This window comes from Elgaria multicarinata, chromosome 2 (assembly GCF_023053635.1).
Source record: "Elgaria multicarinata webbii isolate HBS135686 ecotype San Diego chromosome 2, rElgMul1.1.pri, whole genome shotgun sequence".
NCBI lineage: Eukaryota > Metazoa > Chordata > Lepidosauria > Squamata > Anguidae > Elgaria > Elgaria multicarinata.
Window position 1 is genome coordinate 179,320,446 of NC_086172.1, and position 13,014 is coordinate 179,333,459.

At 41.9% G+C, this 13,014-nt stretch overlaps 1 protein-coding gene across 2 annotated transcripts; it reads right to left on the reverse strand.

Moving 5' to 3' along the window:
* Positions 1-1,579: 1,579 nt before the first annotated feature.
* On the reverse strand, positions 1,580-12,579 carry GNPNAT1 (glucosamine-phosphate N-acetyltransferase 1). Of its 2 annotated transcripts, none has more exons than XM_063147686.1 (6): positions 12,531-12,579; positions 7,016-7,212; positions 4,493-4,555; positions 3,979-4,106; positions 3,826-3,887; positions 1,580-2,832 (listed from the first exon to the last, which is right to left on the reverse strand). In XM_063147686.1, exons 2-6 carry the CDS (start codon positions 7,185-7,187, stop codon positions 2,685-2,687), a joined length of 573 nt encoding a protein of 190 aa, XP_063003756.1. In that variant the 5' UTR covers positions 7,188-7,212; positions 12,531-12,579; the 3' UTR covers positions 1,580-2,684. The 2 variants fall into 2 exon arrangements, with proteins under 2 accessions (XP_063003756.1, XP_063003757.1); XM_063147687.1 differs by having other exon boundaries at positions 7,016-7,209; positions 12,531-12,575.
* Positions 12,580-13,014: the final 435 nt, after the last annotated feature.

The window sequence follows — 13,014 nt, forward strand, 5'->3', positions numbered from 1 at the left end:
GATGTCTGCCCCTTGGCTCCTCCCTGAAAGGCCAGAAACCCCATTGCAAGACACTTTAATCTCACCCTTCCTTCACGGAGCTCAGGGGGAACATGCGTTGTTCTCTTTTCCCTTGCTCCCTCCTCCTCCTTTTGCATTGAAACCTGTGGACATGTAATTTCAAGCAATATGGTGCTAAATTTCAGATAAAATACAGTATCCCAACAGAATCTGAAAGAGGGAAAGCTGCAGGCAACTTAACCCTGCCAAAACCAACAACCATGCTTCTTTGCTTCTGTTGGAAAGGTGGGATCAGCCAATGAGATTTTGTGATCCTGTACCTCTTGACGGGTACAAACTGCATAGATTTTATTGAAGCAGAAGTAGAGCCTCAGGTTGTGGAGGAGGCAGTGGGGAGACTAGAACAAAAATATGAGCCTTGTGATTTGGCCTCTGCCCATTATAAGATCGTTGGGGAGAGCTAAAAGAATTCCTCAAACAGCATAATAGAATAAAACCCAATGTGCCTTGTTCTAGCACAGTAACCTGGTTACTCTGCTAAAATTCTGTGTCCAGAAGAGAGACTTTTTTCCAGTCAAAATATTGTCTTCTACTTTTATACTTGGATCCAGAAGCACCAAGCCAAAGGAGATGTACAGAAGGTGATTTTCCTGAATGGGAGGTGGGCTGTGGAAGAGGCACTTTCTGTGAGCAGTGTTAGTACCTTGAAATCAGTTCTGCTTCTCCCGTCCAAAACAGGACCCACGTTCCAGCTTTGAGTTCTTGAGGTGAGTGGCAGGGAGACTCTTCTGGCTGTTTCCCAGAATGCTCCCTGTGATCCTATCAGTACTGAAGACTGAGAGCACTCACACCACACCATGACGTCTTCCTGCCCTCTACTGGCAAGACTTCGATTAAGCCTTTTAGGAAAGGGGGAACATGGTTCTTTCCCCAACCTAGAACATTAGATGACATCTACGTGTTTTGCTATTGTTATTTATTTATTTATTTTTTTGCTGAGTTACAATTAGGTTTAGCGTGATACCCAGTTTGCTTTTCCTCTTAGTTTCTAGTCCTCTGATCATCTTTCTTGCCCTTCTCTGAACTTCTTCCACTTTGTCAGAATCCTTCTTAAAGTGTGGTGTCCATTCATGGAGGGTCTGACCAGTGCAGAGTAGAGTGGAACTATTACTTCTCTGTCTGTTGTGACAGAGGAACATCCAGTTCTGACCAAGAAAAATGTATAGGTAAGATCAATATTTCCATTCACCATCAAGTCACAGGTTCCAAAAGGACCTGAATGGGCGATAGATCCATCCAAAAATGTGTTTTTTTTTCTGGACTGGCAGTTAGGATTTAAAAGCCTTCTGAATCGGCAAACATCTTAATGACTCATCACTATCTACTGAAATACCAAACCACATTTAGGCTTGTCATGGTCCACTTAACTTCAGAGAAGCAAAGTCATCATGTTCTCTATTCTAACATCATTAATTGTACCTAAATGGATGAGCTTCAAGGCATTTCTCAAGCTACAAGGTAGGAATGAAACAGCTGGCCAATTAGAGCACATTTAGGTCCAAGAAAAATAAAACAATAGTTAAATTCAAAAGATTTATTAACATAATCTCTACCTCAGTTTTACAATGTTTTGTTTTTTAAAAATTGAATAAATAGAACTTAAACATCTCCAAGAAAGTTAAAGTACCGCAAAACACGAAATGGAACAGCCACCACAATTTACAGTAGGCCTCTGTGGTTCGGTAATATTTGTAAAGCTAATTTCTCAACTATAAAACCTTTCCTTTAATAACCTTCATTTGCTTTTAATGGTCTGAAAACCATACTGTGACAAAAAAACAAACAAACCTTCAAGTTGAAATGGCAGGAAGAGCATTGAACACTTACTGCCATCTAATGGCAAGAAATGACAAATCGTTTATCCGCAAAAGAAGTGTGAAAGCACGATCAGCCTTTGAGACCAGGATTTTGGATTTGTGAACCTATGGAATTTGGCAGAAGACCACATTTTCAGAGAATACAACTGACAATTCCAGAAGGAGGGTGTGTTAGATGAAGGTGTTGGTGCTACAATATCCTGCTCCCAAAAATCCTTTTTAAAATGTGAGAATTTTTGCATATCCAAGTTTTTCTTCATGTTTTAACTCCTGGGACAGTGAGATAATAAGCTGTATCACCAGGTCAAACACAAGGTTCTGTATGTTGTCATTTCTATCAATTGTGACTGCAATGGGAAAAGCCATCACCGCAAGAAACCTTGAGGCGCATTAATACCAACACAGTAATTGTTACATCTGGCACAGGCTGCATTTATCATTCCTACGTGACAAAAAAAAAATGCACAAATCAGTCTGACCTCTTTACTTACTCTGGCTGCCGACAAAAAGCAGCGCAACACTTTAAAAATACAAGGCAAGAAAAGTACCAGGTCAAAATATACCTTTGGCTAAAAACCCATCCCTACCTTGGAAGTATTTGCTCATTGTCCCAGATTGCAAAAAGCATCTAATAGGTTTCACTGTTGCCAAGGAAACCTAAAATAATTAGTCTGCAGTATTTGTTGTCCCATCTCTAGGGGTAATCACTTCATTTGCAGCAAATTTGTTTTCCATAAAGAGAAAGAAGACAGCAGCACAAGTTCCTCCACCCGAAGTCCATTGCAAGAGATTACAGCCGGAAGGTCTTTAATTGGAGAACCTTTGATACAAGTAGTTTTCTTCAGAGACTGAATATCCAAATTTTTTATAGAAAGCTACGTTCTTTGGTAGACACTCAAGAGTAATTTTGTAGCAATTCAATCTCTTGCTTAGCAATGTGAGAGTCGACATCAATCTAAAAAAAAACAAAACAGTTTATACTTTGAAATAAAATTATGGTTTAGAGATGTTTAAGCAACCTTGAATCTACATATCAATGTTCTACAATCACCCCAACCCCAAATGGATGTACTTGAGGAGCTCTCACTTTCCATCTGAGAGATTTTATTTATTTATTACATTTTTATACCGCCCAATAGCCGAAGCTCTCGGGGCGGTTCACAAAAATTAAAACCATGAAGAGCATAAAAACAACCAACAATTTAGAAACAAAAATACAAAATACAATATAAAAAGCACAACCAGGATAAAACTACACAGCAAAAATTGACATACCGTATTTCTTCGATTCTAAGACGCACTTTTTCCCCATATAAACATCTCTAAAAACGGGGTGCGTCTTAGAATCGCGGGTGCGTTTATTATTTCTTAGAATCAAAGCTTTTTTTCTGTTGGTGGTACTGAAATTAGTGTGCGTCTTACAATCAGTGGCATCTTAGAATCGTATTCTCTGTAGTTACTATCCTGAAATCGCTCGCCACCGAAAGCATCCAGAATCGAACAGCTCAGGCTCTTGGTATAACCCCAATACCCCACCTGCTGAATCACGCTTTAGGAACTATAGTTAAAGGGGCTAAAATTATGAGGTGCAAAACCTTTGCTTCGAATTCCAGCTGGATTATGGAATTCACCAAGCAGTCTTAACCAAACTATTTTTCTTAACTTTGCTCTCACATCTCCTGCAATAAGGGAATAATATTGGCCTATCTTAAATGACTCTTTTAAGGATTACTAAGAACGTGACTAGTTTAGACACCTGAAATGTGCTATGTAAATGCTTTCACTACAAATACTCTTTATGTGAGAAGTGTAATGCTGCAGAAAATGTTTTTTGGGAGCCAAAGACCATTTGTGATTTGCTCACAGAAATGTGGTGAGCAATTAAGAGGTACCAGCCCCCAACTTCTTGTCCAGAAATGGTAGGAAGTAGAAATTATGAATAACTTACAGTTTGCCAAGTTGTTTTCCTCGACATTCCCCACTTACAACAACATCTTCTATTCTTCCCCTCTGAAAACAAACACCACCATTTAACTGTTGAGTACCGGTGAGTACTACCAGCTTATTCATGGTAACATTATTTTTTCTCCAGTATACATACCTTTGCACATGAATGAGTGAACTTATGTTCTATGACTAAAGTTGCAGTAGCCACAATCTCTCGTAGATTAGTATCTTCCACGACTGTAACATAGTAGTCCCCAGAGCTCTTCATGCGTTCAAAGGTTTCTGTGGAAATACAAGACAGCAGCAACACTTGTGTAATAAGTTAAGTGTTCCCCACATTTTCCTGCAGTTCTGAGCTTGTTTGCCTCCTGTGGATCTGAATTGGGGCAAGCAGATGCATAGGATGTGAGGAGCTCCATATAAGGCAAGCCCCTGCTATGTGCAGTTGAGAATGTGATCAAACTTACAGGTTGCCCAAGGAGGACACAGACTTGCCTCCGTCACTACCAAAACATCCCTCAGACCAAAACTTAAAATTGCTCTAGCATCCTTGAAGAAAGCACTGCTTTTCAGAAGCTGAGTGGGAGCCTCGTCAAGAGACAGTTGCCACTGCTGACTCCTGCTGTTTTTCCAAACAGCAAAAATAAAATAAAAATCAAGATACTCACTGATGAATTGTTCAGGGCTCACAATTCCAGTTTCAGTCAGCTGACTGAGAACTTTTAAAAAGCCTGCAATAAAAAGGATGGTTTTCATAAATCAAGGCAAGCAACTTAACAGCATAAAATTCACCAATATTTCAGAAGTTAGTTATCAAAAGCAGCACATATTTCAATATACTTGTGAAAAAAGATTAAGTGAGAGCTTTGAAAACCCACTGCATTCCTATTGGGAATCAGTCTTCTATTTACAGGAAAACTTGAAAGATTTTTAGGTTGCCCTTCTGCAAAGCTATCATGCATACAATAAATATAACATAGCTGGAAAAATTATAAAATTACTTATCAAGAAGCAGAACAGCAATTCCACAAAAATAATAATCAGCAAAACAGATAAAAACAGCATAAGTAGAATTTAAAGATGCAGAAAGAACACTTGAGCCTCCCTATCCAAAACCAACCAACCCAACCCTACCCTTCCTGTAATGCTTTTTGGTATAAACCTGTGGAGGGCAACCAGTGGCCCTCCAGGTGATTTGGCCTATGGCTTCCCACAGTCCTAGCCAGCATAGCTAATAGTGAGGGATCCAAGGTAGCTTTAGGTCAAATGATGGCTACAAGTTGCCCACCCCTGTGTTTAACCAAACATTCTAGATTTTTGTTCGCACCATTTTTTTCATCAAATGTAAATTCAGTTAATTCACTTCATTTACAATGACGTCTAGGCATGAAGATTTTGGTAAACCAAACCAAGAATGCAGAAAGGCTGAGCTATGAAATAGAGGCAATGTGAGGAGTTGTTTTGTTCAGTGTTGCTCTATTTTAATAATAATTTATTTCTTACCCGCCTTTCCATTTTGATCAATGCGGGGGAACAACAGTAAATATAAAATATATAAAACTGAATTAAAACATAATATACATTGTTAAAACATCCTAAAATAACACTGGAATAGATCAGTCTTTACAGCTTTATAAAATGCTGATAGACTGTTCAGTCTCCTCCTGCAGGCCATTCCACAGTCTGGGAGCAGCAGAAGAAAAGGTCCTCTGGGTAATGATGGTCAGCTTAATTTTGGCTGACTGAAGTAGATTCTTCCCAGAAGACCTGGGTGTGCGGGGCAGATTGTACAGGAGAAGGAGATCCCACAGGCAGCCTTGACCCAAACCATGTAGGGCTTTAAAGGTGATAACCAACACTTTATACTTCGCCCGGAAACTAATTGGCAGCCAGTGAAGAGATTTTAGAACTGGTGTAAAACTGCTTTTTGTGCAGAAATTACTTGGCTCTCAAAGGCCTAAAATCCTTTATAAGCCTTAACTGACATCCAGAAGTCCTATTTTTGCAATCCCAACAAGGTAGGGGTGCTCAACCCAAGCAGTAGTTTAGTAGTACAAGCTGTTGATAGCAAGTTTTAAGGCTGCACTCAGGATGGTTTATTTATTTATTAAAACATTTGTATCCTGCCCTATATCACAAGGATCTCAGGGTGGCGTACAGGTAAAATCATACAATAAATATATACAGCTAAAAACAAGCAATAAGTTAAAACCAGTATAGAATTTAAAAACAGTAAAACCAATTAAAACTTAAAACTATGTACAGGCTTGGTGAATTTAGCCATCAAAAGCCATGTCTTAACTTGGTGCCGAAATGAAGCCAATGCCAACCGGGCCTCCAAGGAGAGGGCATCCCACAGCCAGGGTGCCACAACAGAGAATGCCTTCTCCTACATCCCACCATAGCATATGTCTTGCGTTGGTGGGATGCAGAGGAGGGCTCCTCCAACAGATCTCGTCTCATTTTAATTTTTGTGAACCACCCAGAGAGCTCCGGCTATTGGGCGGTATAGAAATGTAATAAATAAATAAGTAAGTCTCGGGCAGGCATATGTAGGGAAAGGCACTCCCTCTAGTATTGAGGTCCCAAGCCGTTTAGGCAGCCAGTGCAATTTCTTTAAGACTGGTGTTATATTGTCTCTGTGAGATGTACCAGTCAGCAGTCTAGCTGCTGCATTTTGCACTAGCTGCAACTCGAATCATCTTCAAGGGCAGCCCCACACAGAGTGCATTGCAGTAGTCTAATCGGGAAGTTACCAGTGTGGACACTACTGTGGCTAGGTTATCCCTGTCCAGGAAAGGCCGCAGATCTGCTGAAGCTGACTCTGCCCGGAAACCTGGGCCTCCAGTGACAAGGATGGATCTAGGAGTACTCCCAAGCTATGCACCTGCTCCTTCAGAGGGAGTGCAGCCCCATCCAGAACAGGTTTCTTTCCCAATTCCTGGTTAAGAGATCCGTCATATTAAAAAAACACCATCTGAACCATTTCTGAATTTTCCTTGGATCAACAAAGCAAATTCTTTAGAAGCTATTCCATTCACTTTATTCTTAAATTGAATTTACTATCATCTCGGTGGAACAGGTAGGAACTTTACAACATATGTAAGTTTCATGACTACAAATTGTGGGATTTGGCACAAATCAGATTATTCTAATTTAATTCAACCATTAGAACTTAATGTGAGCAGTACCTCTGTTGATGTCAGCAGTGCAAAGAGGTCTCAAAACTAAACCGTCACCTGGATCCACAGGAGAAATGGCAGGGGAAAATGTTGCGGTGTTCTGGCTCCAGTCCAGTTCCTGAAGGAGGTGAGGGTCATACATTGGTGTGCTGTCCAGCTTTATTGTTGCTGCAGGCATCATGGCAGCTAAGACTGCAACAGATCTACTGAAATTGAAGTAACAACATTGATTCACATGACTGTCATTTGCAAATATTGTAACATACCTTAATTTCTTAGTTTTAAATGTAAGTGCGGTCTTTCTAAAACATTTTGTTTATCAAAGCACTTTTAAAATCCTTTTACATTTCAATACTTGGAAAAGACTGAAGTGGCCTCCTTTACACATAATGCCAACCCATGAGTTGTCGTGATATGCGAACCGAGCTGCACTACAAACCATGGTTTGTTAACCATAAGTAACCCAGAAAGAAAACCCATGGTTTGTTTGGTTGTGAACTCTGGGTTGTTTAAACCAGGGGTTGTCATTACATGTAAACCCAGAACCATGGGTTATTTTGCCAGGCTACCGAGGCAACCGGTGAGAGTAGTAAAAAAATGCAGCCATTCTACATGCCAGTGCTACAGCGCCACTTAGTAGCAATGGCAATACTACAGCAGTGTAAAGCTGTGGGGAAATGGGAAGGTGGGAGAGAAGGATGAGGAAGGAACAAACAACCCAGGAATTGAGAAAACAAACCATGATTTGATTGTAGTACAAAACAAAAAGGATGAAGTTCCCACTTTCAAAACAACTAGTTATGCTCAGTCTACGGAACCCCAGGGTGTTTCTGTTTCGACTCTATAGTCTTCATCAGGCACTACTACAGATATAACACATTCAATAACAAATTACAGTAACTGAACATTTAAGAATAATTTCACTTCCTGAATGAACCAATTCTTTTAGTGGTATACTAAAGGCAAAATAGGCAATAAAGGCAAAATAGCTTCCTTTATTTGTGGGTTAGGAGTGAGAATCCCTCTGAAAGAGAAAAAACAAAAACATTTACAATATTGGATCTCTCCCCCATTTTCACTAGCAGAAACGTACCCAAAATGTGCAGTTAATATAAGAATGCCACCAAGACAGGAGCAGGCAGAGGGAACCTCAGAGGGAAACCCCCCCCCCCACACACACATCATGACCCTGTGGGGAAGAAGGAGCAAGGGAGACAGAGGGAACCTCAGAGCCTGCTCCACCTGGTCTCCCCCCACCCCTTCGGAAGATGAGAGTGGGGAGCAGGGCTATCCCACCAGCCTTGCTGACAGTCTACTTAATTTCTCTCTCCCCTCCACATCCCCTTTTCTTGTGTGTGGTGTCCTTTTTAAAGTGTACGCCTGAAGGCAGGGACTGTATTATTATTATTATTATTATTATTATTATTATTTATTTATTTATATAGCACCATCAATGTACATGGTGCTGTAATTTCTTTGGTGATTGATTGCAAGCCACCCTGGGAACCTTTTTTTGATTGAGGAGTGGGACAAAATAGAATAAATAAAATAAAACAGCTCTATGTCAAGGCTCACCCTGGAACATCCCATTCCCAAGGCTAAGAAATTCCAGGCTAAAGGACTCTAGGAAAGGTAATTTGAACTAGTTTGAACAGCAGAGAGAGGGAGAGAAGTAGCTGTTGACATGGGAGTGCTGTTCTTCAATTAGCCATCCCCCGTTTCTTATTTCGAGGTGATGTTTGACCTGTCCTGGACAGGGTTGCACTCCCCCTGAAGGATCGGGTCCGTAGTTTGGGGGTGCTCAAGGATCCAGAACTGTCACTTGAGGCACAGGTGAACTCAGTGGCAAAGAGCACCTTTTATCAGCTTAGGCTGATATATCAGCTGCACCCTTATCTGGACAGAGATAGCCTAGCTACAGTTATCCATGCTCTGATAACCTCTCCTTTGGATTATTGCAATGCGTTATACGTGGGGCTGCCTTTGAAAACGGTCCGGAAACTTCAACTGGTACAAAACAGGCAGCACGTTTACTAACAGGGACTGGCCGACAAGACATTACGCCAGTCCTTTTCCAGCTTCATTGGCTGCCAGCCCAGGTCCGGGCCCGATTCAAAGTGCTGCTTTTAACATTTAAAGCCCTAAACGGCTTGGGGCCAGGCTATCTGAAGGAACGCCTCCTCCCATATGTACTTGCCCGGACCCTAAGGTCATCCTCAGGGGTCCTTCTCCGTGAGCCCCTGCCAAAGGAAGTAAGGCAGATGGCTACCAGGAGGAGCAGGGCCTTCTCTGCTGTGGCACCCCGGCTGTGGAATGAGCTCCCTAAGGAGGTTTGCTTGGCACCTACATTATATGCTTTTAGACGCCAGGTGAAGACCTTTTTATTCTCCCAGTATTTTAACTGTCTATAAATAAATTTTAACGGTGTTTTAAATTTGTAATTTTGCATTGCTGCTGTTTTTATCTGGTTGAGCTTTTATATTGTATTTTATATTATGGTTTTATACTGTTGTTTTATACTTTGAATGTTTTTGATTTTTGTGAACCACCCAGAGAGCTCCGGCTATTGGGCGGTATAGAAATGTAATAAATAAATAAATAAATAAAAATTTAGCTCATATAAATAAATATAAAATCTTAATGCAAGGCATAAAAATAAACTAATAATAAAATGGTTGCACAAGGCCTGTTACCTTGATGTCTGTAATACAACAAAAAGTTATATTACAGTATTTACTTATCCATTAGATGGATTCTTTGAGCTAAAAACACCAGGACCTGGGGTTAAATAAACATTCCAAATACAGTACAAACTTTCTGATAATGAAGTCTATTTGGAAGGCAATCTTTTTTCATCGAAGAAAAAGTATATAACTTTTCACAAAGTAAAGACTACTGCAATATATTTTGTAATTCATATTGTAATATTTACCAAGAGAAATTAGCTCTCCAAAGACCAAGAATGCAAGCATAGTTTGCCAATTGCCTGGGCCAACCTACTGCTACCATGGTCTCTCAGACAGCTATGAAATAGGGAGGACAATCTCAGCAAGCAAGCCAGAAAGGTCTCAACACGGTGTCAAACCTTCTCCAGAAAGTTCATGAGTCCTTTCAAAGCTGAAGCCAATTCTTAGAACCAGCTCACTGCAACGATTCTTAGCGATTCTTAAACAGAGCAGAGGTGGGGAACCTCCAGCCCAAAGGCTATATGCAGCTTATACAGCCTTTGGATCCAGCACACAGGCCCCTGTTTGCCATGCAGGGGATGAGTGGGGGGAGTGAGAAATGGAAAGATGGAGTGAGAGAGAGAAGAGGAGGGAAGAGTGAGAAAGGGGAAAGAATGTGGCTTTGACTCACCCACTACTGATATGCAGACCCTAGAACAGGGGTCTCCAACCTTTTTTGTCAGTGGGCACATTTGGAATTTTGAGAGAATTATGTGGGTGCCCACTGAGATCCCACAGTATATATGGGAAATTGGGGGATTCTTTTGCCCCAACGTGCATCATTTTACCACTTTACATATTTCGTTGGGAGTGTGGACCTTCTCTTTATAGGAAAGAAACTCAAAAATTCCTCTGACGGCCAACAGAAAGCTCTGGCGTGGGCTGGTCCATGAAGTCACGAAGAGTTGGAAACGACTGAACGAATAAACACACATGCCTAGTCTTAAAGAACCTCTTTGGAAGCTGGCTGCTTTAATATTTAGGGGCTGTTCACACATAATGGTGGTAATTTGTCACAGCACAAGCCAGGCACATTCTACGGTCTTACTGAATATTTAATCCCTGAACGTGGGTTGCTACACAACATCTGAAGTCAGATACTATAGGTTAATTGTGGGTTAAATAGAATCACAGTAACCTAACTACTAATTGGACTTGTTCAGAAGACACCTTACACCATGGCTTTAACCATGGTGAACAACCTTTATTCACCCTGGTTAAACAAGGTGTCTTCTCAATAAGGCGTGTAAGTTAACAGATGCTTGTTTAAGCCATGATTAACCTACAGTGCCTGGCTTTGGATGTCACGTAGCAACCCCCGATGGGAGATATTTGAAATGACTCTAGAACACACCTGGCAAAACTTGGATTAATTAAATAGCCCACAACTTGGCAGAGTCATGTGCTAACAACCTCTTTACCTCTACATCTACTAGCTTTGTTGTCGTTCCATCGATAAGTAAAGCCGTTTTTATTTAGACAGGCCTTCGGCATTTAGGCTGATCTGTGGCTGAAGGGGTTTTAAATTGACCGGTACTTTTATTTATTTCACCACTGAGTTTTTAATTGCATTTTAACCTACTTGCTTTTTTGTTATGTTTTAAGATTTTGTTTCTAATCTGGAGATTAGTGTTAGCTGCTTTTAGTGCCAATTGTTGGCATTAAGCCAGGATATAAATAAAAAATAAAAATAGGCAGAGACAAAAGTATTAATTTGATGCAGTAGCATTTCCCCCTAATACCTATGTTACAGGATACAAAAAACCTTATTTAATCTGTAGAAGCAAATTACAATTCAGCCCATTGTTAACAGATTAAATATGAAGGAAATGTTTGCCATAATGTGGAGAAAGCAAACAAGGAAACAACTGGCTATATTTTGCTTTCTTCCTACTTCAATGGACACGTTTCTCTTTGCTTGATAGGTACATTATTTGACAAAGATGTTATGGCAAAATCAACGACATGAAAAAGACAATATAGGACAGGGAAATGGGGTTTGATGTATTAGCATTTTTATGATACCTCTATGCACATTAATAGCATTACAGATAAATAATAGATCTGTGTAGAGGGTGGGACTACAGACTCTCCACTGGTCACTGGTTCTCTAAAGCTTTGTGAGGGGAAAGGAATCATAGAATAGCAGAGTTGGAAGGGGCCCACAAGGCCATCGAGTCCAACCCCCTGCTCAATGCAGGAATCCACTCTAAAGCATCCCTGACAGAGGGTTGTCCAGCTGCCTCTAGTGTGGGAGAGCCCACCACCTCCCTAGGTCACTGGTTCCATTGTCGTACTGCTCTAACAGTCAGGAAGTCTTTCCTGAGGTCCAGCTGCCTCTAGTGTGGGAGAGCCCACAACCTCCCTAGGTAACTGGTTCCATTGTCGTACTGCTCTAACAGTCAGGAAGTTTTTTCTGATGTCCAGCTGCAATCTGGCTTCCTTTAACGTGAGCCCGTTATTCCGTGTCCTGCACTCAGCTGCGGAGGATGGAGGCAAGCTGGCCGCGCTAGAGGCTCTGTGCAGAGCGGAGGAAGGCGCTTTGCACATGGCCAGGGGCACTCTCGTCACTTAACGAATTCCACAGGCACCGCAGGGCTTAGAAAGCAGGTTCCGGGACTGAGCCCCCGAAACAGAAGACTTTCCCTCTACCACCACCACACACGTTTTCCCTCACGAGGCTTTTTTCCTCCCAATCTTCGCCTCACCCCCCTCCACAATCTCCACATCAAACTCCCCCGCCCCAAACTCCCTTCGCACGCTCCCTTCCCCCCTCCGCCTTCCCCTCACTCACTCACTCGCGCGCTTTCTCCGTCCCGCGATGCCGGCGCTGAGGCGAAGCTTTTCGCCTCGCAGCGCGCACGCGCGAGCGAACGAGCTCAACTGGGCCTACGTTGACTGACGTGGCGGCTCTGGAGGGGCGGGGCAGAGCTGTCAGGGTGGAGAGAGTAGCCAATCAGGAAACTCGTTTTCCCCTTCCTGCCCGAACAGTCTCGTCTCGCCCTCACGCCTTGGTCCCGCCCTCTCTGACGCCACCACCGAGAGCCTCGCGCGCGCATGCGCTTTTCTCTAAGCAAGGAAGGCGGGAAAATAAGGGAGAAAAAAGAGAGGGACGCGCCAACCGCTCGGGGACGCGCATGCGTACTACTCATTTGCCCTTGAGGTAATGCGTCGTTCTGTGGGTCCTTGTCCTTTTTCGAAGCTACGATCTCCAACAACAACAGAAATATTCATATGTTTTTAATATTCACATTTAAAACGCGGAGCGGGGGCAACTTCTGG

Coding starts and splice junctions, on each gene's coding strand:
- GNPNAT1 (XM_063147686.1), bottom strand. CDS start 7,187: ATGATGCCTGCAGCAACAATAAAGCTGGACAGCACACCAATGTATGAC. Junction 4,107..4,492: donor GAGCCCTGAACAATTCATCA/GTGAGTATCTTG, acceptor GTATTTCCACAG/AAACCTTTGAACGCATGAAG. Junction 3,888..3,978: donor TCACTCATTCATGTGCAAAG/GTATGTATACTG, acceptor GTTTGTTTTCAG/AGGGGAAGAATAGAAGATGT.